The sequence below is a fragment of the Pan troglodytes genome, chromosome X, assembly GCF_028858775.2.
Source record: "Pan troglodytes isolate AG18354 chromosome X, NHGRI_mPanTro3-v2.0_pri, whole genome shotgun sequence".
NCBI lineage: Eukaryota > Metazoa > Chordata > Mammalia > Primates > Hominidae > Pan > Pan troglodytes.
The window spans coordinates 120,971,695-120,997,316 of NC_072421.2; the positions used below are offsets into that span (position 1 = coordinate 120,971,695).

General features: G+C 39.5%; 1 protein-coding gene across 7 annotated transcripts in view; it reads left to right on the plus strand.

Moving 5' to 3' along the window:
* Positions 1–25,224, plus strand: part of GRIA3 (glutamate ionotropic receptor AMPA type subunit 3) — a 307,537-nt gene extending 282,313 nt beyond the window's left edge. For 5 of the 7 annotated variants that reach the window (XR_010154884.1, XM_054676683.2, XM_063804853.1 and 2 more), the window contains 3 exons: positions 14,358–14,472; positions 17,090–17,337; positions 23,017–25,224. Coding sequence is in view for 6 of the 7 variants with exons in the window: in XM_054676683.2 (XP_054532658.1) it covers positions 14,358–14,472; positions 17,090–17,335 (361 nt within the window). In the remaining variant the exon portion in view is untranslated. Of the gene's footprint in view, positions 1–14,357; positions 14,473–17,089; positions 17,349–23,016 lie in introns of all 7 variants that reach the window. The other 2 variants (XM_016943287.3, XM_003317663.3) reach the window with 2 other exon arrangements.
* Positions 25,225–25,622: the final 398 nt, after the last annotated feature.

The window sequence follows — 25,622 nt, forward strand, 5'->3', positions numbered from 1 at the left end:
ATCTTATTATTGAGGAGAGAGCACAAGACTCACACATAAAGTGGAATGACCAGGTTATTCCCCTGCCTGGCAGCTTTGGGAACCAAAAAGACTTTAGGGCACTGCCCACATTTTTGATCTAACTTGGGTCCCTTCTTCAACTCCCAGACAGAGGCTCCAACCACACCCTTTCCCTTCCTTTACCCACCAGATTGGTTGCCTTATGAAAGCCATGATGTGGGTTTCAGTGCCCTAGGCTTTCAAGAGTCCAAGGCTTTCCTGTGAGACTGTCCCCGCCTGCCTCAGTTGAGTGGTATGAAAAATCAGATCCATCTACTGAAAAATCAGGGCATAGCCTTTTGTTTTCTAGGTTGTGATGGTTGCTCACAGAGGTTGGTTGGTTGAGTAAGGGTGGCTTCTTCAATTATGTGTCTGAGTGATGAGATGTTGTTCTCTATATGTGATAGCCCATTTAAGCAGGCCCCACTTAACTTGAAAGCCAAATAACAAGCTCGGTTTCAAGTTAAATGGGGTCTTTCTTCAATAGGCCACCCCATATAGAGACTTTGCAGAGACATTTTGTGTATTTAAGCAAGTGCGTCGCCTAACTGTGATACTATATGTGTGTATGAATCCCTGATTTAGCTTCTCCTTAGCCATGTTCTTGGTTCAGGTAGGTCTAATTGTTATCCAGGCTGCCATCATGAGAAAACCCATCTTACTTGGCATTCCTTTGACTTCTAATGCTCCTTGGAGCTAGAATGAATGAATAGCCATCATCCAAGCAACAAGAAATAGGGGCAAGCTCAGAAGCCGCGATACAAAGTCATGGAAACACACTTTGGGTAAGTACAGGAGAGGACCTGAAAACAGAATCCTCCTTGGCCCAAGGGGCATGAGAATTATATTGAAGCATGTAAACTCACCTCTTGTACGACCAAGATCCCATGGGCATCTTAAGGTGAAGAACAGTGTTTCCCAACCACAGACCAACAGACAGGCAAGCCAAAACTTTTCTTCTTCAGAGACAATGGTTGCACTTCTGCTCCTCTCTTTCCCTCTCTATCCCTCAGGATCCTGATGGAAAAGTTAGTTTGCCAGTCTGCAAATATAATATGGGTTTGGAAACACTGATCCAGAACACTTTCAAAGAAATCAATTTTAAAAGAACTTTCTTCAGCAAATAATCTTACCAGGCATTGGCATGGCCTTTTATCGTAAAACCTTGATTAACCAGAACTCACCTAACCAGTACCCCAACTAACTGAATTGCCCCCTCAGTACTTCACATTGATGAGAAAGCAGCAATAGTATTCCAAAAAAGAAGACTGCAAGGAATTGATTTTTTTAAAAAATACTTACCAAGAGATGACCTATGGTTGGGTCACATTCGGCTCTTTCTCCTCTATCTTCCCTCCATCTGGATTGACCCTCAAACGTTAGAGGCTGCTTCCCTGAGGCGAGAAAGTAGATAGAAGCATTTTAAGAAAAACTGTTATTAGCCAACAATGAACAAAATGGTTGTTCTTATTGAAAATTCCATTGATCCCTTATGGATTCCAATTAATCAAGGTTTTACTATGTGTCAAAAAGCAGTAACTTTCTTTCCCACCAATGTGAACTGATGACACTGACAATTTAGCCAAGCTTTTGGCTCATTTCATATTTACAATGGCCAACTTGATGGCCAAAGTATTTAGCACCTGTCTTTTTCTCATGTTATTTGCACGGAGAACCTAATTGTATCATTGAAGTGAGTTGCAGAATGAAAATTGAGCTGGATTGGATGCATTGCTCTCACGAATTCATCATTCATACTCATCATGGTTAAAAAGGAGCCATGGACTGTAACAAGATGACTCTAAAACATCCACATGATGCCAAGTGCCCAGAAGTTTTCAGATAACCAGACGTTTGATGTTATATAAACAAACAAAAAAATCTGCACATATTTGGCTGACTTTTTACTTTTCACCCAGATGTTTTGGTACATGAAGACCCCAAAACTTTAGACCAGCTATTTTTTAATTACAACCAGCAATCAAGCTTTTTTTCCTCAGCTAGTACTGCTGCAAAGTTTTTTATCAAGTAACTTTATTGACAGCTCACGATTTCCAGATTATCTGAATTTCGATATGCAAATAGAAAAATATTTCAGTAGATCCTAAATGTTTTCAACTTCTCTAACCATAGTGCTACCTGCCAGGCATCTTTCAAATCGCTTTTCTTGGTCATTCCTACAGCCAGTCTTTTGAAATAAGTCAACCCTTTTCTCAACTATGGATAATAGTATGATCGATCAGTGCTGCATACCCAACGATTGCTTATTCCATTTCTGGATTACCAAGAAGCTTGCCTTTATCTTCTTCCTTCTTGCTACCTGCTGTTTTCTGAGAGTGAGCAAGAGAAGGGGCAAGAGATGAACGTGAATCTGGTTACCACTACGTATTAGTGATGCAAAAAAAAAAAAATCAATGGAGAAGGAGGTAGAAATAGCAGTAAAACCTCATTAATTTGAAGCCCTCTAATTAATAATTTGTGATAAACTAGACAGGGACCAGTCTACAAGTTAACTTTATATTATCAGGCATGAGGACAAGAAAGGTTTGTTAAGCAAATGAAGAGTTTAGACTGGAATGTCAGTTGAATTTTTTCTTAAGAGAACAAACCCTTTTCAAATGTTGGAAGCACTTATTAGATATAATCATATTCGTTACATATCTATAGGCTAAAGTAGCTCTCACGAGGATCTCCACTAAGGCAATGTTTTATAGTCAGTTTGAATTACAAAATAGACTTAAAGTAATAAAATTGTCATTCTTTAAACCTATTTTGTAATGCAGGACTTGCTTTACTCATTCAGACAATCCTTTCCCTCTGTTCCTCCAAATCAGTGAGGTTTTACTGTATTAGCAAAATGGCTTGAGATTTACATCTCTTCATTGTATCCCATCTCGTTAACATGAAAATTGACTGTTGAATATACCATCATTTCACAGAGAAAGTGCGATCCAGAGATGGTGATGACTTTGAGAAGGTCACACAGCTAATGCTGTCATAAATCTCTGCTGACTTTCAGAGTCACCTCTTGTGATAATATTGCAGATGGCAATTTAGCACTACCACCTATCCAATGAGCAATGTGAATCTGATTGCATGCGATACGTTTCCATAAGAATCAGGTTCATTCGCAACTACCTTGGTTACTAGGCAAATGGCATATTTAAGCTGTTCCAGCCCTCAGTACTGATTACTAAAAATGACAATAATCACAACGCCTGACATTTATAAGTGCTTTTACTTTTTCAAAAACACTTTCAGACCTATTATCTCTGAAACCAGAAGAGGGAGAAATACCTGTATCACTTATCTTTCTGTCTCTCTCTCTCTCTCCAACCTTTAACTAATGATAAATGGGCAATTATATTAAGTCATTGACTTTTTCTTCCCTGGCATGAGACATTACACATTCTGAGATTAGTCTAGAAAAGTTACCATACTATGGAAAGAAACAGCAAATTTTCAGGCTGTCGTAAATGTGCATGAGCTTAAACTAATAAAACTAATGTTTTATTATTTTATTTTATTTTTATGGATACAGGGAATTAAAAACAAGGTCAGTCTCTGAGGCAGCCCCTGAACCATACCTACAAGCTGAAACCAGAATACTCCTTGGCTTTCCCAATTTCCCAAACCTGAGCTAATAGGACCTAAACAAAACAGACTTGATCATTTCTTGATGAACTGTAAATGCACATGCAAGGATCATGTAAATTAGAACTGTGCTTTGGGAATTTTTAACCTGCAAATCACCCTTTTGTGTTCATGCTTTATTACAATGTGTGTGCAGATGCAGTAATTAAGAGCCAGTAGGTTGTTTCAGTGATAAACCCAGATCACCAGGGATTTGTGACATAGCCAGTGAAAGTCTATCATTGTAAATCACAGCAGAATGGAGGATTTATGTACAGAACTACCACATAGGCACATCAGCCTCCTTCTGCAGCTGCCTGTCCCCTCAAACGTTTATGTTCTTATCCACCCTACTTCATTCCCTTAATCTTGGGTAAAGGGCACCAGCTTCGCTTTCCCATCTAGCCTTACCTTACTAGATAGGGTAGGGTCAGTGAAACGAGCTATTTGTGACTGAGGTGGAAAGTTATTAACAAACCCTACCCAACCTCACCATAGAATTATACCAGACTTTAGTCCTCTCTAGGGATTAAAATAGACTCCCAGTTTCCATATATTCCAAGATGAAAATCAGCACATGTGTGCTCTTGGGAACATTGTAACAGAATATTTAAAGGGACCATTCTGAGCCCCTTGACTGCAATGATAATTGTAGGATAGGTGGGTGCCTTAACTTGAGAGGCATATAAGGAAATGAGGGAGGAGGATGGGATGTGCAATTGAACCTCCATTATTTAAATAAATGGTAAGATGCTCATTATGACTTATAGAATATTGATAGAGAAATGCAGTTTTACTATATCTTCAAAAATATATAGGAACTAGAATAAACTGACCAATGTGATGCTAGGAAAAAACATAGGGAATTTGTTTAAATCGTTTCAAAAAATGCCTGCAATTAAAATCAGTGGTGTTTCCTTTCACATGGGTGCTCTTAAGGTACCTAAAAAGAGTTTGTTCTCTGAAGAAATTAAAACATGTTCCTCCTCCCTATCACTAGCTATCTTTGTTTTTTTAAATCCCGTGCATTTGCTTAGCAAGTCTTCTATTCAAAGATAGTAAAAAGTTACACTCTCGGACAGCCCAATTCCAAAATCCCTCAGCTTCATATTTGGCGGCACATAGATGAATGAGGTTATACTGTATTTCCCATTGGTATACATGAGATCTTCAGTTTTGTGTGTATTTCTTCTTCTTCCATGTATGTCTACAATTCTCCTCTCCTATGCCACCGTCTCTTAACCACTTCTCTTCCACACCCAGAATTCTTTGACTTTCTTGGGCCGTGGGTAATGGATATGAATCTGCATCTGCCTTTGCCTGCAACAAAATGGACCTTTTATTGGCAGGAGCCATCCCTAAAGGTTGACATTTCGGATACTCAGGGTTAAGATGGATCCCAATGACTCTTTATTGACACTGTTATGTGTGTAGGCAAGAATCATTACAGATGGATGGCACTTCCTGGGTCTTAGCAGAAGTTCCTGTGAATCCCCAAGACTCTGGTTTGGGATCGAGGAGTAGGGTGAGTATATTGTGCTCTTCGTTGGTTTGCATGATTCTATGCTGGTACTGCCTCCTGGAAGTATGAAGAACCTGACAGTTTTCTTTCCTGGTAGTCACTAAATTTGCTCCTTGAACTTACTCAGGTCTTCCTCCCAAGAGCAAATCCTCACTTTCTCTCAAGTGACTGCTTCAAGCAAGGGACCTGTTGCCTTAAGAACTGAACCAGTCCAATGGCTGCCAAAACCATTGATTTTGCCAAATGATATTAAAGAATAAATTCTACCACCGGAAAAAAATGTAATCCAGAAAGAAAACACTTTTAAAAAATAATTCCATTCTAATGATTTTTTAAAAAATGAACTATGGCCTTAACATGGTTTCTATGATTAGGACATTATTATTTGCCTTTGGTGTTATCCTGATAACATGAATGTGTTTCTTATTGACAAATAATGACCAAATGTCCAACACCAGAGCTACAGAAAGAGCCACAGGAATGAAAAGCCTGAAGGTAAGAATGCTGTTATACAATTGCCAAGAGGAAAGATGCCATTGCAGTGGCAGACAGTGAAATGGTGTATGTTTATTCCCTTTCTGCCCTTTGAAGACCAAATCATTTGATTTCCTTTCATTTGAAGAGAAGGTTATACACAATCTCTGAAAGGTAGGACAGCCATGGAAAAGAAACATGAAAAATTTGATGCAATTGAAATATATTTGGTGAGGGTGGGAGTTGGGGTTGGTGGAACAGGGTGGGGGCAAATTTCTTTTACGAACAATTGAATTCCATTCTCTTTTGACTTTCTAGAGAGCGGTATAGCATTTGGCCCTTGGCACATGAGGCTGATCCCCATTGATCAGAAGTGGCAAAAGTGTTGTCCAAGTGCTGGATTCACCTTTTTGCCTAATTTCATCTGGCATTGATGCAAATGTTTTTCAAAATATATACCTAAGGCAATGGCATTCATATATATATATATATATATATATATATATATATATATATATATATATTTGTATGTCCTGTCTAACATCACTGCTGGAAGGGCAGATGTGATGTGTAGATGCTAGAATGTATGCTAAAAGAGGGTGGTATATGCCCTGGCATGGCAACCAGATCTGATTTCAGATCTGATATATAGACTTCACTTGTTGCAATCTAGCTAAAACTGATTATTTTTCTATGATTTTAGCTAAAACTGATTATTTTTCTATGAGTCATGGTCAAGGGATGGCTATTGGAGAATAAAGAGGATGTTGGCACCCATCAGATTGAACTCTCAATGCATATTTTGTCTAGGATCAGGGGAATGAGTTAAATGTCTTCAGAAACATACATCATGTGAGTTTCTGGTACAGATCTGTTTCTCTCTTCTCATTCTATGCTTCTCTAGGTGCCACTGGAATGAACTAAAGAAAACACACTTATATATAATAAAACCCAACAAAATTTGATAGTTTGATCTTTCAAAGGATCTTAAACCAGAGTTTTCAAGTGAATCATGCCAATTATGTATTTGAGAAAGTGTCTATGGCCATATTTTGTTCAAAACTTAGCATTTTCCCTGAGCCCCTTCTCTCTGTCAGGGATAAATTGAGTAAGAGGTCTTCCCAGACTATTGGGTTCAACTACTAGATGGAGAAGTTGAACAGAGGTCCAGTTTGGCAGTTTAGTAGAAATCTATCAGTGAAATACACAACCTATGGAATCAAGGGGTCTACTGCTCTGTATTTGAGAGGTTGTAATTTAGAAATGTCACTGGCTTTACCCATGTGTGTAAGAGTTGCTTCTGGGGCTGCTGCTGCAGCATAGATGCTCATCAATAGGTTTCAATCACTAGCATTGTTAGGCCCTTAGTGAAATGACTCACAGCTTTCAACTCATAATGTTATATGCACGCATTATTGAATTTTCTCTTTGCACTTATATTAAATTATTATCCCAATAGCAAGGAGTTAAATAGGTTTGAGCTATATTTGTGAACTACATGAATATAAATACTCTCTCAGAGATAGTTTCTAGCAGCTAAGCACTGCATAACTGCAAATCATTGTAGCTGCCCTTGTTAAATGAGGATTATTTAGGTTGCCAGAGTTCAGTAATGCCAGCAGCCATATATGCACATGCTCCCACGTTGTACAGAAAGCCCAGGCTGATCCAAGGATAGAAGGATTGAAATAAAATCCTCATTTTCCTGGAATCCTACATTCAGGAACCCCTGTGAAAACAAAGGGATAGAGATTTGTTTTAAAGGACTTCAGACACTGGTGTACTCAAGGGCATATTTTGAACTGCCATGGCCTCAAACAGCTGCTATATGGAGAGATAAATCCCTTCATTATACATATCCCAGGTTAATCTACAGAAAAGAATGTGAAGTACCACATAGTAAATTCTTTAATCCAGCAAATATTCTTTTTTTGCTTGATCATCAATTGGCTTCAGCTAAATAAAGCAAGACCAACCTGGGCAGAGATGTCTGTGACTGCCTGCCTGTACATGCCTGTTATGTCCTGGGTGATGCTGGGGCTTTTCCAGAGAATGCTAGAGAAGCAAGTGAGTGATTGGGAAAGATGCTTTGCCATCATGAAAACCTGAAACATCTTCAGTAAAAGAGTTTGCAAAAGAGAGGATGGCTGTTCTCCCTCCATTGGGCCAAAGACATTTCTAAAAAGTTGTTCCCAAAAGATCACTAGATACCAAGAAGCAGGTGTTAGTAACTTAGAGCAAGGGTTTGGTTAAGGGATAGGGTGAGGGAGGGGCTTCCAGCTTAGGCCGTGATAAGTTTCCATTCTCGTCATCCAGATAATGTGTTATCAGAGCAGATTTCTAATTGACTATGCAAATGCACCACCCTTGCTCATACATTTCTTTTACTTCTCTGTGATCTCTTTGTCTTTCTCCATAACCTACATATTTACACATATATCTATCTCTCCTAAGGGCACCATTGAGGATCTTCTGGAATAATTAATTAAACAGACATTTGCTCTTTAGGTGTCCCTGCTCTGAAAGGAGAAGTCAAGCCATTTATAGTAGCATATATCCCATAGTATTTCAGGGGACTAAATCATACTACACCCTGGGTTCTGATATTTTTCAGGCCCAGAACCATATTGACAGTATAGATTCCTCTCTTTATCCTTCCAGGATCACCAGATTATTTCACAGAATCAACTTGGTAATTAATTGACAAGACCCAATTTTCCTTCTTTTCCCCTAAGCTCAGCACCCTCATATCACTCTCTTCACCATTTCTTTGTTCATGATAAGGAATCCAACCTGGTTCTAAGCTACTATTTGCTATTTACTATTTTAGGTATTTCCTGAAATTAAAACTTTAAAATAAATTAAGCAGTTCTTTTGAAATACATCAAAAGTTTTATTTATTTTGTTTTTTTAAAAAATTAAGTTTTGGCTGGGCGTGGTGGCTCACACCTGTAATCCCAGCACTTTGGGAGGCTGAGGTGGGCGGATCACAAGGTCAAGAGATTGAGACCAAACTGGCCAACATGGTGAAACCCCATCTCTACGAAAAATATAAAAAATTAGCTGGACATGGTGGCATGTGCCTGTAGTCTCAGCTACTTGGGAGGCTGAGGCAGGAGGATCACTTGAACCCGGGAGGCGGAGGTTGCAGTGAGCCGAGATCATGCCACTGCACTCCAGCCTGGCAACAGAGCGAGACTCTGTCTCAAAAATAAATAATTAATAAAAATTAAAAAAAAAATAAGTTTCTACTTTCACAGAAAAAAAAATCAATGGCATTCTTATCCTAAAGCTGTCTCCATATGTAAGGTTGGCCATCACTAAGATAACATTGATTCTTTAAAATGGCTGGTTGGTACAACCCAGGAACTGAGCCTGGAATCCAGGAGACCACCAGCTGGCAGGTGGAGGCCTTGGATTGTGAGCAGTCTTAGTAGCTGAGTTAGTGGCAGGTGTGGATGGTAGAGATAAGCAGAAATTTTTATAATCCAATAATGTTTTCTTCAAAAAATGAACTCATTATCAAAGTATTATGAATTACATTACTATCCTCCATATAAAAAACAGACAGATGTAATTCCATGACTGTTCCCCACACTCAGGAATCATCATTGAGACACAATTCAGCATTAACTTCACATACTTTTAAATGACTAATTCCCATTTCTCTCACTCTCTCCATCTGATCAGCAATCCGTATGCATTTTTATGACTTACATGCCACAAAATGTTTTCTTAGGGGAACCTTACACTCTTCCACCCCACCTCAAACATTTTTTTAGACAAAACAGAACAAAGAGTTGTAGTTTATAAATATTTACTCTTTGTTTCATTTCCCATTTCTCAGAAGGATTTGTATTTTAACAAATCATGTCACTTAAAGATGTGAAATTCTCACAGTGGAATTTCAGCTGCCAGTGAGATAAATATTTTTGGATGGAGGGATGTTCCCAGTCCCCATGAAATTATGTCACAAAGCACTCCTGTTTTTTCCCTAAGCCTGCTGACCCATGTCTTTGTCTTAAGACGGCTCTACTCAGCAAAAAGTTCATAGCAAGCCCTTCAGAGGGGAGAGTGCCTGACTAATTTCCACGATAGGAATCTGACCTACTTTGTTTAATTCTTTCTGTTCTCTATTGAGGTGAGTACAATAAATATTTCTGACTTATAATTCTCTTAGGTACCAGTTAAGGGCCTGCAGTAATTGCTGTGAAACATTACACTGGAGACATTGCTGCACCACAGTAAAAGGCCCCAGCTGCAAAATACACCCTTGCTAGATTGATAGTTATTTGGAGTATGGGGGTCCCTAAAGGAAAATAAAATCATCACAAATATCTAAGCTTGAAGAGCAAAAATAAAGAGGGATGCTACCCTTTTGTGTATTCCATTGGAGAATGTACAGAACACAGCTCAATGTATATTAATTGGCCTCTTGACCCGCCCCATAAGTTGCTGCACAGGCTTGTGCAAATTGCTTAACCTATCTGTGCCTCAATTTCTTTTTGTATTAAATAGACACCATAAATCTACCTTCTTAGGGTGATCATTAAACCTGAACAATAATTATAATCATAATAATAAGTATGTAAATATACTAGATTGAAAAACAAAATACTAAAAGAGTTATTGATTTGACAAGTATTTATTAAGAAAAATATCCTAAATGGAGATACAAATACATGAGCCATATTCCCTGCCCTTGAGAAGCACACAGTGTAGTAGGAGACATAAGACATAGGCATAAATAATAAGGCAAGGTAGAAGTGATGGAAGAGACAGAAAACATTGAAGAGCAAAAATGGCTTCATGGAGAAAATGACATTCAAAATGATCAAATGCCCACCTATTTCCACTTCCTTCAAAATACCTATGTGTAAGAGTGTGTGTGTGTGTTGGGGAGAGGGTGTCAATACCTTCAGTTGGTTAGGATTGGGCTAGGTAACACATCTAATAAGGTACAGTAAGAAAGAAAACTATGTGGACAAAAGCAGTTTTCCTCTGCCATCTCAGAAATTTAGTCTACCCCACAGCAACATAGAGTTCTAGGAGATTTGGATTTTAAAGTACTTTCTTTTCTTGGCATCTATTGTAACCTTATTAAGTGGTATTATCTGTGATTTCTGATTACAGCTTTTATGTTTGTTGGCTGTGCTGCTGCTTGAAATGTTTGTTTTTCTCCCTCATTTTTATTTAGAAGTTCCCAAAAGCACATTGGTTCCCTGCCAGGTTTCATAAACCCTGTGATTATTTTTCCGATCCAAGGCTAAACTTCTAAGAGTAGGTCATTTGTCAAAATTCTCTAAAGTCCTGTGGTATCTCACAGGAGGTCTGGATACTCAAAAGGCAGCATTTCTCAACTTTGGCACTACTGACATTTGGTGCCAAATAATTCTTTGTTGTGGGGGTTGTCCTGTACATTGTAGGATATTTAGCAGCATCCCTGGCCTCTCCCCACTGGATGCCTGTAGCATCTCCCGGCCCCGACCCAGGTGTGACAACAAAAAATGACTCCAGACATTGCCAAATGTCCCCTGGAGGACAAAATGGCCTCTGGTTGAAAACTATTGCTCTAAAGTAACCTACACTGTAATGGTGTAAGCCATGGGAGTGAAAAGCAGTTGCTAGCCAGTTCGTGGAAGCCACTAGATGGCCTAAGGCAGGGATAAGCCATTGTTCAGAAGTAGGATGCTAAGTCACCGATGTACTGAGCCTGGGTTTTGGCAAGAGTGGACAGTGGCAGCCCAGCATGGACCCCTAGCACAAGAATAGCCTTCCCTCCTCCAAAACCTGTCTCTGAAATGCTTTGTCCCAGGACTTCTCTACGTTCTTAAAAATGATTAAGAATCCCAAATAGATTTTCTTTATGTGTGTTACATCTATTCATATTTACCACATCAGAAATTAAAACTGAAAAATTGTTCATGTATTCATTGATTCATTTTAAAAAATAATAAACCCAATATATGCTAACATAAATAATATACTTTTATGAAAAATAACTATTTTTCTAAAACAATAAAAAGAATAGTGAGAAGAATGGCACTGTCTATATTTCTGTAAATCTCTTTGATATCTGGTATAATACAGAGAATGAGATTCTCATTTCTGCTTCTTCAATCAATCTATTGTAATTTCACCCATCATATGGCCTCCAGGAAACTCCACTGTATATCAAGAAGGAATAATAGTGAGAAGGGCACTTAGTATTATTATAAAAATAGTTTTGACCTCACAGATCTTTTGATGAAAGGGTTTCAGGGATCCTCCGGGGGTCCCTGGACCACACTTTGAGAACAACTGCTCTAAACTGACATGCCACACTTTTATGAATGTAGTTCACTTAAGGGTTGATAAATTTCCTTTGAAACTAGGATCTCTAGGAGCAGTGAAATCTCCCTATTAGACCTTAGTTTGAGTACCTTTAATCAGACTGCTCTGTTCCTAAGATCTGGTGAGCAGCAGTACTGAAGAAACTGAATGACGTAATTTGAAGAACATATTACCGGGAGGGAGGACAGGACCGGGTAAGGGCTTAGTCAGGTAGCAGTGTGAGGACACTGGGCCCTTTGCAATAAGAAAAGAGGAAGCACAGAAAGGAGGAAGAATTTGCTTTGTAGTTTCTCCTGTGGTCCTGATGAGCCCAGTCACTCATATGCCATTGGAAAGCATCTTCCCCTGTATCCTGAGCTAATTGCCACATTGCTGAGCCTGGTGCCAGTGCCTGACTTAAGGCATAGCATTGCAGGAGAAGTGGTAGTGATGGGACAACAACAGGGAAGAGGAAGAGAGAGAAGAGCATCAGACGGTGGAGAATAGAGGAGAAGACAGTGCCAACACTAAACTCAGGGCCATCGATGGCCTGTCTGTCATTTGAAAGCCTGACTTAACTTTCACTGCCAGTAATATCTTAAAGAGGCTCAAAGTTTTATTTGAGTATATTTTTGTTGCTTTGCATTCCAAGCAACTGGTTAGCATTTGAGAAGCCTGGGGTTCCGAGCATTGGTTGAAGGAACTTGTTTAAAGTATAAAAGGATCTCAATTTCCTAGTGAGATACAAAATCCAAATATTCTGGCTGCCAGGCCCTATGCTAACCAAGAAAGTTACCTCCCTGATATTAAAGATTTATAGTTATTCAAACCGCAAGTACTCTGAAATTGCATTATTTTTAAATGATTATATCTTTCTCAGACTATCTGAAGATAAGATAGCCCCTCTGTTTTAAACAGCAAATGAGGGAAGAAAGGAAATAGGTTTTGGGACTTTGTATGATAGAGACCAGATCTCTGTGACTATAGCAAGTCTTATTAGTGACTGGATATGTTAGTGGGTCCAACTTATCCAAAATAGGCTAAGAAATTTTTACAGCATGTTCACAGTTCCATAAATTTTTCTGCTGTCCTCTTTTTAAGTTAGTGACATTCAGACCAACATGCACTAATATTTGGCAATATTGCTCCCATGAATGTGAACAGACAGTTTATTGCCTCAGAATTATGCCACCCTCTCTACATGGTGCATTTTTTATCCAAAGTCATTAAAGATTCTTCATTTAAAATCTAATAGCTCTAGAAAGAAGACAGGATAAAGGTCATTATTCCCATTTTACAGCTGAAGAGATTTATAAGGGAGAAAATCTTTATCCTAGAACCAGTAGGGTTTTGGGCACTTGCCCAGTGGCTCTGAATGCAGTCCTTATATTTTAAGCAGTGAAGGACTAAGGAGCAGTGGCCTGGCCTCCTGGGGATATGTACTAGCCTCTTAGTTGAGGAAGTCTTATCTTACTAGAACAATTAAACTATTTCTCTACAGCGTTACCCAACAGTGGCAGAGTCATTTTGCTGGTTTAGGTCCTGCCATATTAATAATCCATTTTGAAACAATCTGGTTTGCCCTCTGGTGATCTAAGTTGACCACAGACATATGGCCATATTAGAAGGACAGCCAATCAGTAACTCAGAAACAATCCATAGACCAGTTTTTACATTGTTGAAAATACTCCCCTTATCCAAAACAGAGGTCCACAATATACCTTTAATACTAAGACCAGTATGTGCATAAGAATTTCGACTACATGTTTGTGGAGTAAGAATATGTACGTGGTACAGTTCTTTCTGAGATCATTTTCAGCTGGGCAACAGACTTGTGTGATAAAGGACAATTAATTAGAAGGCATGTTATTTATGTAGAATCTATTTTCAATTCTGTTCGGATTTATCCATTTGTCTCGGTCCACAATATGGAAACACTTCCCCTTCTGGGTCTGTCCTTTTCCCGACTCCTCCATAAAATTTGCTTTCTGTCTGGAAGTACAACAAGACACCCAGTTAGATCAAACTTAACACATCTCCTTCACAAAGCTACTGCAAGCTGCCGCCGACGATTGTCACCTGAGGGGAGACCCTCCTCACCACACACAACCTATCTGAGGAGTGCCTTTTTTTCTATCCTCATTATTTAACAGTGTGTGCCGATTACTCAAAGCGATATGGGCAGGCCCTGGTAAATATAGCGTTGCTGTAGTGTTAACTTTTTATAAGGTAATGCTCAGGTTGCCTGCAGTGTCTAAAATTACTCTGTGGCCAGGGCCCCCTGCTTTATCGCTTTCTATAGTTTTAAAGTAGTTTGAAGCTTGAATAACATAAAATAACATAATATAATGTTATTTATGTTATTTCCCACGTGAAGAACGCCTGTAAACCTTGCAGTATTGAAACTCAGTGAACAAGGCATCTTAGACAAGCTGAAAAACAAATGGTGGTACGATAAGGGGGAATGTGGAGCCAAGGACTCCGGGAGTAAGGTCAGTCGCTGAAGGTCTTTTTGTACTGATTAGCAATCACATTTTGACCCACTGTTTATTTTCTACCCTAAAACGGCTTTCCTTCCCAACACACACTCCCTGACACAGTGGGACCCCTTTATAACAACAGTGCTAAAGGAATAAGACAAATGCCAGCCTCAGAGGCCTGCCACATGACATCAGTTGTTGACTCTATAGAACAGTTATGATGATTAGGAAACTCAATCTGGCCTATTGCATTTCCAAAGTTATAAAATAATGAACTGTGTTATAAGGGGGTTTTACTGTATTTCACATTTCAAAAGTTCAAAGAGAAAATATAATAACAATAACAACAACCACCAAAAAAAAGAAAGATTTATTTGTGACAGTACTTTCTCTTAACCTCTTACAGTGTCAGAGACTTTGTAGTTATAAATGCATTTGGTTATTAATATATTATGTCAATCCCATCTGAAAACAGTCAAACGAATAAATAACAAAGACTGGTCTCTGTAAGCAGAATGATTAGCCTCCTGCCAGCTGCTGTTGTATTGAGTTCAGCATTAATTTGGATCTCGAATCTCATTAAGTCTGTCACACTTCTCTCTTCCAAAGGTGTCATTTGAATCTCTGTACGTAATACTTTTAAAATTTAGTCGCATGCTCCTTAAAGGTATACATCGTTAGGATAACATCACATTGATAAGCATGAAACACTCTTCCCCGCCTCCTTCCTGCCCCCCTTCGCTCCCCTAAGAAAGTTCTTTTTAGTTTCAATTTTTGCCTTTCCTTTTTTTGGACTAATATCGTGGTATCAGTTAATTCATTTCATGAAATGCCACTCATTTTCCCCGTGCAATGAACCATTTTGCTACTGGTTTTCTACATCCCACATCAGGGAATTCTATAACTCTTGTGAAACTTAAATAATACATGGAACTTGAAACTGTTCTTCTTGTCACAGCTTACATGGGTTATGTCAAAGGACCTCTCCCCCCATTAAATATCATATACATATAAAAATCTAATGGCAGAGGAAGGGTTACCAGAAATTGGTCTATTTCCCAATGGACTGTGGAACATCCTTGCAGATAGCCTCACCAGTCTCCTTAAAGAGATAATCCAATATTTCATATGTGACAGAAATTATTACTACTTGTCTAGCTGTCATTCATCCTAAAAGAGTGACTATTTGCAAGGTTGTTGTGAATATGAGGCATTCCCACACCCCGTTTCTGAATGCAATTTAATTTCAATTGGACCTTTTATTAAAGTAAACAAGTATAGGACTGGCTTCTATGAAAATAGGATAAGAAGGACACGGCCATATTGTCTTTACTTTTAATTATTTAAATGATACCAAGACCAGCTGAACTAGAGTGTTAAGTGTCAGCAATGGCCATCATCTGTCACTGTGTTGTCACTTAAATAAGATGCTCAAAATTCACTGGCTTAACAATTTGGGTATTCCATTCAATTACATTCAGCAGCAAAATGGTTACATTCCCTCTAAAAAGACTACAAAACGCTATTTTATTTTATTTCTTTTTCAAAGAAAGACTCCTGGCCCTTGGTGTGTCCTACCTCAATGTAGGGCTCAAGACACCAACTTTTTTCTTTCCATTGTTCAGCAGTTCAGATTTTGCTTTTTCATACAGGCAGATAGCTTAGTCAGATTTGCACAGTTTGACCTGAAAGTCACTGACCGGCTTCCTCAATTTTTCCCCCTTGTTACAAAGAAAGCAAATAAGTGTAATTTTTAAAAATTATTCTCTACATTCCCTGGAGTAAAAGTTAAAAATGAGCTGGATTTTTAAAAAAATCATCAGCCTCCTGGAAAAGCTTTCTGATTTGTATGGAGCCAATCTAGGACCCGATGGATCCTCTGACACTTTCCTTAAACTCTCAGGAAAATGGAACGGAGCCAATTCTTTGTGCTGTGCCCTTGTTCCAGCAACACAAAGACTTGCTGCCCTGATTTTAACTAGGATGAAGATTTAGCAGCCAATCTCCAAAGGGAGCATTTTCTCAGCCACTAGGGGAAAGAGGAGAGTTAACCCTTTTTAAGCAAACCCTTGCAAAATAACTCCTCAGATAAAAATAGCAGGAACCTCTAATACTATCATGTCGTATCTTAAAGACTAGTCGTTCACAAAGTTTGTCACAGGGAGAGCAAGGGAGAAAGGGGTGTTGCGGGGCAGAGAGGGGAAAGAGTGCTTCAAGTTCCCAAATGAAAAGAGTGTTACATTTATAGAGATTATGTCACAGCTCAACTCTGGCAAACGGTGTTTATCAAGGCTGGCAGAGGAATAAATTATGCTTGTGTTTACTCTTTTGTTCCCATGGCCAAGTGCTGTTTTATTAATTGTTGAACACCATTTTGAGGCACTAAGGAAAGTAAGGAGTCAAGATGAAAGGACATTTAGGTGAGGATCAAGACTGTTAACAGAGGCACAATCTACCATCTTGCTGGTCATTGCAAAACATTAGCCAGTTGCCAGAATTGAGTCATAACACTTACATCAATGTTTAGTTATTTTACAATTTAGAACTCCCCTGTACTGTTGTAATATATTATAATGTTCCATTGCCTTTGTTTTCCCCAAGATCTAATCACGTTGTTCATTTCTCTTAGGACAAGACCAGCGCTCTGAGCCTGAGCAATGTGGCAGGCGTTTTCTATATACTTGTCGGAGGTCTGGGGCTGGCCATGATGGTGGCTTTGATAGAATTCTGTTACAAATCACGGGCAGAGTCCAAACGCATGAAACTCACAAAGAACACCCAAAACTTTAAGCCTGCTCCTGCCACCAACACTCAGAATTATGCTACATACAGAGAAGGCTACAACGTGTATGGAACAGAGAGTGTTAAGATCTAGGGGTACGGTTAAGGTCTAGTAAACTAATCAGCTTTACATTACTGTATGTCAATCTCTTTTTTTCTTCTTTTTTTTTTTTTTTTAGTTTGGTTTATTGTTCAAAGCATTGTCTCTTTGCAACCATTTGATTCTTTGAAAACAATGGTTGTGCTTTCTTGTCAGGCAGTGGTGCTTTTCTAATAGAATGGTTGTAATTAAATTGTGGTCTGTGACCCAAAAGGAAATACAATTCTCCAGAACATCATTGTTCAATAGAAAATATATGCAAGCCACATACATGAGCCACGTGTGCAATTTTAAATGTTCTAGTAGTCATATGTTAAAAAGTAAAACAAGTGAAATTAATTTTAATGATACATTTTATTTAACCCAATATATCCAAAATATGATCCTTTCAACATGTTATCAATACAAAAAAAAGAATGACAAATTTTACATTCTTCACGCTAATCTTGCAAATCTGGGGTATATTTTATGCTTATGGTACATCTTGACTCATACTAGTTACATATCAAATGTTCAGTAGTCACACATGGCCAGTGGTTATTGTATTGGACAATGCATCTCTAGAGAAAGCAGCTGCTCTGGAACAGATATTAAAATTAGGGGCCGGGCACGGTGGCTCACGCCTGTAATCCCAGCACTTTGCGAGGCTGAGGCGGGTGGATCACGCAGTCAGGAGATCGAGACCATCTTGGCTAACACAGTGAAACCCTGTCTCTACTAAAAATACAAAAAATTAGGCGGGCATAGTGGCAGGCGCCTGTAGTCCCAGCTACTCGGGAGGCTGAGGCAGGAGAATGGCGTGAACCTGGGAGGTGGAGCTTGCAGTGAGCCAAGATAGTGCCACTGCACTCCAGCCTGGGTGACAGTGCGAGACTCCATCTCAAAAAAAAAAAAATTTAGGTACACAGGTGAGACACTGCCACCTCAAGTAATACAGCACTTCCATAGGGAGAGGTGGTTCTTTTAAGTAAACAGTGCATAAGTCTGAGATAATTCACTTAAGCTTTGAGTTCTTTTGTTGTCCCTTCCTTGGAACTGGTGCACAGGTAAGTGTCTATCAAAGGATAGTCTAGGCTCCCAGCTGCTAGCCAAGCCCTAATTCATACTTCAGTGAACCTGAGTGTTGCCACCTTGACTCTGGCAACTACAAACACCACCAATAATTCAGAATGTTCAAATGCAAGCTCGAATTAGAATAATGTCTCCATTCCGGACGTGTTTAAAAGAATATAGTCTTGTTACTTTAAAGTGCATCTGTCATCACTAAAATGCCTATCTGAAGTGGAACAGAACAATAAGCAACTTCATACCCCTTATTTTAGGCAATTTTGACCTCATGAGTAAATGTCAATATGCTGGGATTTCTACAAGTGCATTTGTGTTTTGTTGTTGTTGTTGTTGTTTTGTTTTGGGGGTTTTTTTTGGGGGTGTTCTGTTTTGTTTTGTTTTTGAGGCGGAATTTCACTCTATCGCCCAGGCTGGAGTGCAGTGACGCGATCTCAGCTCATTGCAACCTCCACATCCCGGGTTCAAGCGATTCTCCCACCTCACCCTCCCAAGTAGCTGGGATTACAGGCACTTGCCACCATGCCCAGCTAATTTTTTTCTATTTTTAGTAGAGACAGAGTTTCACCATGTTGGCCAGGCTGGTCTCCAACTCTTGACTTCAAGTGATCCGCCTGCGTCAGCCTCCCAAAGTGCTGGGATTACAGGCGTGAGCCACCATGCCCGGCTGCATTTGTGTTTTGGCCTTCTTGTAGTTCACACTGTGGATTTACATTTAGCCAATTTTTAAATAATATTTCATTCAAATAAATCATTTGTCTTGGTCATGGAAAACATAATTTTGTCCAGTGAAGTTGCTGGTTGTTCCTTCTTCCTGCCTTTTGCCACAACATATTCAGCGCACTGCACCAATCTGCTGACAGTGTTCCCATTGCATTGGTGGATGTACGATACATGGATTCATCTGTAATTGCATTGTTTGCATGCAAGCATTTAATGTTTCAATGTGCTTAAAATGTTTTACTCTTGAGTAGGTGCCATAGGCCCATTACAATTTGGGGCATATGTTTTTATAGGATAATATTAATACATGATTCATAATCCATTTTCAAAGTGATCCACTTTCTTTCTGTAGCCTACACATAGACAGGCTTGCTGGACATGAGCAATTTCAATCTAACTTAATTATCCCAAATTTTGAGGTGCTGGCATCCAAATAAATAATACACCTTAAATTTGTGTAGCAGTCATCCAAGTGTTCTCACATCTATTGGCTCATTTGAGATAAGATGGATCAGGCAATTATCAGTAAGACCCAGCCCATGAAGTGACTTACTCAAGGCAACACAGTTAGGTAGTGGCAGTTCTGGGACTAGAACCCAGCCCTTCTTCTGCCTATAGCCATATCTTTGCTAAACCATGCTACTTCTAACCACCCATGGCCTGATGTCCCCCAGGAAACTTGAAATCCTAATGGGATCCTGTCAAATGGAGAGCAGATCTTGAGTTTCTGTTCCACTTGTCCACAAAAAAAGTCTTGAGAAACTTCACCAAGCCTCCATATGCCCCATTCCTTATGCACTCCACACAAGATTGAATATTCAATCACTCCTACTTTCCCCAGAAAGAATCTTTCTGAAACAGGATTACATCAAGGCTCAGGGTCACATGACCTCCAGACTCTTTATCAACTATTCCATCTGAGAATTTATGTCCCTACTATCCAATTACTATAGCCTCAGACTCTTATTAAAGCCCCAGAGCAGTATTCATCAAACATTAGTGTGCATGCAACTCATGTGGGAACCTTATAAAAATATAGATCCTGATCCAGCAGGTCTGGGATGGGGCCTGAGGGTCTAGATTTCTCACAAACTCCCAGGTCATGCAGATGCTGCTGGTCCCAGGAGTAGAAAGATTCTAGAGAAAATAAACTCAGAGAATGTAACTTAAGAAAAGAAAGGAAGGAAGAAAAGAGGGAGGGAGAGAAAGAGTGATAGAGATACAGGAAGAAAGAGGAAGAAAGGAAGGAGGGAAGGAAGGAAGGATGGAGGCAGGGAGGCAGGGAGGGGGGGAAGAAAGAAAGAGGGAAGGAAGGAGGGAAGGAAGGAAGGAAGAAAGGGAGGGAGGGAGAGAGGGAGGAACTGAAAGGAAATGAAAGGAAGGAAACTGGGATCAGCAAACCTTTGTTAGGACATAATGTTGCCATCCAAAAGTGGCGGCCTGGAACATCAAACCTGAGGGGAAAGTCTCAGAAACTAATATGCCACAACTTCTGGCTTTCCTTTACTCATCTGAGTTGATCCACTTTTGTGAAGCAAAATTCAGGCTACTTGAGGCAACACTCACATTTTAATAGACTCCAATGCCAATGTGGTTATAGCCCAATTACCTAGCACCTTGGCAACCATCTCCAGGGTGAAAGAAAGGTTGGGAAGAGCATCTGCAAACAAATCTGTCCTCCAAGCCTGTACAAAGTCTCCAGACAAGAAGCAAAAGCCTCATACGATGCCAGGAAAACCTCACTTGTGTTAGTCAAGAGGCATAAAGCAAGCTGCTTTGAAACCTCTCTGTTGTCCTCAGCCAATTTGGTGATGTGATTAGGGGAATGTTGGTTAAGTGAAGAGTGAGATCTTCACCCACTCATCTTTTATTTCCCAAGAAGGTCTGGAATATCTCCTGGTGACTTCTAATTTGTTACCTAGTTATTAGGCTTCCAGTTCTCTGAGTTGGCCTAAATCTGTCAGGGTCTATCCAGGGGCACCGACATCAAGAGGTACCCTGAGATTTTACTTCTATTACTAATTATCAGAGCCCACCTTGGGAGTTTATAGTACCAGTAATTGTTCAGGAAAAATGACTCAGGGCAAATCACCTGCAAAAATATGATCTAGTGAAATCTGGTTAATAAAAGGGCATCCTTGAAAGATGAGGGAGTCGTTTCTCATTTTCTATGGGTGATAGTCACATCAGGATTACTGGGCTTATTGTGGGAACATGTGCCTCGGCCTCAGATCATGTTTAGCTCCCACTAGGGAGCAGAAAGCCTCTTGACTACCTGGTGCCTCTCTGGGTTACTGACCAGCCACTGGAAGTGTATCCTCCCAAGCATGCCTTGGCAGGTGACTGCCCATCAAGTGCTCCAGATTCACTGCACCCTAGGGTTGACTGTGCTAATTGTTTTAGGAAGTTATTTCTAATTTCCTAATTGCAGTTCAGAAGTACTTCTGGCTTCTTTGGTTTCTTCAAAAATATTTTTGAAATCTCTGTCCTTTACAAGACCTCAACAGGCCTGAAGTTAGGGGAAAAGATTTTCATTTTTCTTGTAGGAGTTTTCTGTTTAGTCATCCTAAAACTATTAGCTTTGTTGATGCAGCCCATTTTCAAAGTGATCCACTTTCCTTCTGTAGCCTATGCATAGGCATGCTTACTGGAGACATTTTGCTGCTGAAAAGAATTCACGTTATGTTAAGTAGGAAAAAAAAAAGCATTCTGGATAACCAAGGTGATGATGTTCTTTCTTCCAAGGGACTTTTACATCAGTGATAATAGTTCATTTGACCCCATTTAAAAGCGGAAACAGAGGCACTGAGAGGTTGGGTTCCTTTCCCAAAGTCATGCCACTAGTTAGTGATGTCCCATGCCCACTGGGGAGACAGGGGGAGACTTTATTCTTTCTGCCAGATACAAAACTTCTCCAAGCTTCTGTGATAGATATGAATCAGGACTTAGGGGTGCCAAGGAAGAGGTTTGTCTGCTTTCATGTTAGTCTTATTCTACCATCCTTGGATGCTTTTGGCCTTCAGGTGCATATTTGACATTCTTCTTACAGATACTTTTACTACAGGGCCAGTGGTAGATCATAATTACGTCATTCTTTTGGGATAAAATTCGGTGTTAGCTTAGAAGAAAAGGAAGTGTTTCATTAGTGCAGAATGAAAGGATAAAGAGAGGGATGTAAACTTGAAGAGGAGGTAAGAAAGTGTCCTACAGTATTCAGAATCAGGGGCAAATGAATCCCCTGCACTAGTTAGTGCCTCCAAAAAGAAGACACTATCAGCATTTCAATCAGGCCTATATGTCAGGGCAAAGACCGCATTGATGCCAAGTCCCCTTCATGGGTATCACTGCTCTGGCCTCTTCCTAGAATCTGTTGTCTCTTTAAAGTCCCAGAGCTATTTTCAGACTTTAATAACTAAGGTTGTAGGTACTAAGAGAAACAATTGCTCACTTTTCTAGCAATAAGCGAAATATTTTCTTCTCACAGTTAAAATGGATTTCAATTCAGTAAGCCATAGAACACTGTTTACCCTCTGTCCTGGGTGAACAATCCTTTGTCATAGGTTCTGCAATCAGAATACACTCTTTTAGTTCTTATGAATATCTGTATTAAAATGCCATGGAAACTTTCTGGTATACCTACATCATAAGTGATTAAAGCCTTGAATTAAACTTCCTGCAACACCTGCATATTCGTTAGTACAATACATATAGTAGAGAATGTAACCAGACCTGTCACCTAAAGCCAGTCAAATAAATGAGGTGCAACCCCAGAAATGCCAATTTCAGAAAACAGCCATAGTTTTGTCCAAGATAGACTGAGCCATTATAAACTTCTCAATTCCTAATAGGAAGCCCCTTCAAATTTAAATATCCCCTTGCCTTTGCAGATCCCTTCCCACTGGAGGCATGTGATGAGAGGAAATCACCGAAAACGTGGCTGCTTCAAGGATCCTGAGCCAGATTTCACTCTCCTTGGTGTCGGGCATGACACGAATATTGCTGATGGTGCAATGACCTTTCAATAGGAAAAACTGATTTTTTTTTCCTTCAGTGCCTTATGGAACACTCTGAGACTCGCGACAATGCAAAACATCATTGAAATCTTTTTGCTTTGCTTGAAAAAAAATAATTAAAATAAAAACCAACAAAAATGGACATGCAAGATTCCAGTATGCGAAAAAAAATCTTATTAAGTCAATTCAACAAAAGCCATTCTTTGATACCACTGCAGAGTATACAAACACCATGTTCTTTAATACACACACACACACACACACACACACACACACACACACACATTTAAATTCCAATTCAGCAAAGAGGCCCATCTAAGCTAAAAAAATTAATTCTTCCTGATTAAAAAGAAAAAATCTGTCTCCCAGTGTTTGGGAAGACGGACTGGCATTTCTTCTAGGATCTGCTGACCAGATGTTTTTGGTATTTCCTGTTGGTGGTGATGTTCTGTGCACTCTATTTCCTTTCAATGTTGCTGAAATGTGTATATCTTTAGAATGTAAATGCAACACTTAAGAAAATTCAAACACTTTGGAAAAGGGACTAAACAGTGATTTCTCTGTGTTCTTGAAATGGTTTTGTGAAAACGCTTTGATAACTTCCCACTCAAAGAAGAGATTTACAGAGCTTTCGAAATTGACTTTGTGTGTAGCAAGGGACGGGGCACTATCAGGATACCTCTTGGTGCTTTCCTAAAATGGATCCCGGGGCTTTCCAAGGAGCCTGGAATTTCAGCTCACAGATCTGTTTTTCTTGCTTCAGTGTGCATTTTAAGTCAATAGAGCTGAGTATCTAGCATTGAGGTGAGGGAAATGCTGCCTATACTCCCAGATGTGTTTAGAATATCTCAGAAACAACACTGTGTTTAGCTCGGCTTTCTCTGCTAAGTATGCCTTTCAAGTGTACACCACGGAGACAGGACCGCGTTGCAAGGCGGGACAGCAGGTTCAGACCACAGTTCTCAGTCTGACTTTACTCTTGCTAGGTCTGTCCTACTAGCTGTTGCCTGCTACCGCCCATGGCTCTCCATCGGACTGCATGTGTCCTTTTCTAGTTTGCAAAGACTAAAATGCATTCCCAAACCTACTGCTAATCTGAGGGCCTCAGCATCACTTCCAGATCCTTGCTTGGAGCAGTCTCTCTATTGACTCTCTCAGATCGCTCCACTGCTCCATGGGCTATCAAGTAACTAACTGCATACCTGCCGTTGGCATCATCAGAACAGTCCGAAGAAATAGTCTCCACTCACTAATTACCTCCTATATAACGACGTATGCTTCCTGTAGTTCAGTAGTTTGCTCTCATCGATAACGTGCATTGGGAAGTTTCCAGACTGCAAAAACTAGGAGCTCGCATTCATTTCCCAAGTGTGACCCTTAGATGCTTAGTTGACTCGCTGCATATTTGCTCTTGTCTTCAGAAAAGAAAGGAAGAAGTATCGTTCCAACGAAATGTTTCCAGAAAAGTGTAATATAAACTTTCATTCCAAAAATGGTGTCATAAGCAAACAACTCACTTGTCAAATTTCAAATGGTATTGAACAAAAAAAGAAAGCTGTTGTGTTTTTGTTTTGTTTTGTTTTCATGAAACTGTGATTTTCAACTTATGAATGCTATAATGTCCCAGCGCGGGAAGCTCACGCTGTGTGAACATGAAGTTGTATAAAACAAACCAACCAACCTACACACAAATGTTTTCATAGGCACTGTATAAAGAAAAATGTATGTTTATTAACTCAAATCAGTTTTTCAGAGAGGAAACGTCACTGAGATGAAGAGGCGGGTAAATTGGTTTGTTATTTTTTAAAAAAACTTGCATGTTTAAAAAAAAGTTGATTGCTTCAAATTTCTGCTACTAACTTCAAGCTATGGGAGTTTGGCAGTAGTCACTTGAGGATTTTTTTTCCAATTCTTTTCTTTTTGTTGTTAAAGCTGTACTTCAGTGAACAGAAAAATTGCCAAGCAAACTAATGGCTATAAAAGCGTAAATTGCATGTGTGGGCATAAATTACAGAGCCTCATTGCCATGAGGTATTGTACAAAGTTTTAATACATTTTGTAAATAAAATTGTAAAGAAAGAATTCTGTTTCTGTGCTTTGGCTAGATGTTTAAAATTTACTTGGATGCAGATGCCAAGAAGTTATTCACTAACTGACTTCCCCTAGAAGCTTTGCCAATGATGTAACAGTCACCTTACTGGTGACTTTCACAAAGGATTACTCCTCTCCCCACCCCAACTGCAACTGTAGTCAGGCGCAGACCCCTAGCTTAAGCAAAACCATACAGCCAAGAACTGAGATTAGTTTAACTTTAGGATCTTCCAGTCCCATTCTTTGTCTCCTCCACCCTTTGGGACTCCTTTCCAGAGGCCTGTCTTGGCTCTAAACTTGATCTTCAATTCTCCCATCTCCACAACTGACCTCCCACAGAAGTACCTAAATTCAAGATTATTGACCTTCAAAAACACTTCCAATTACTT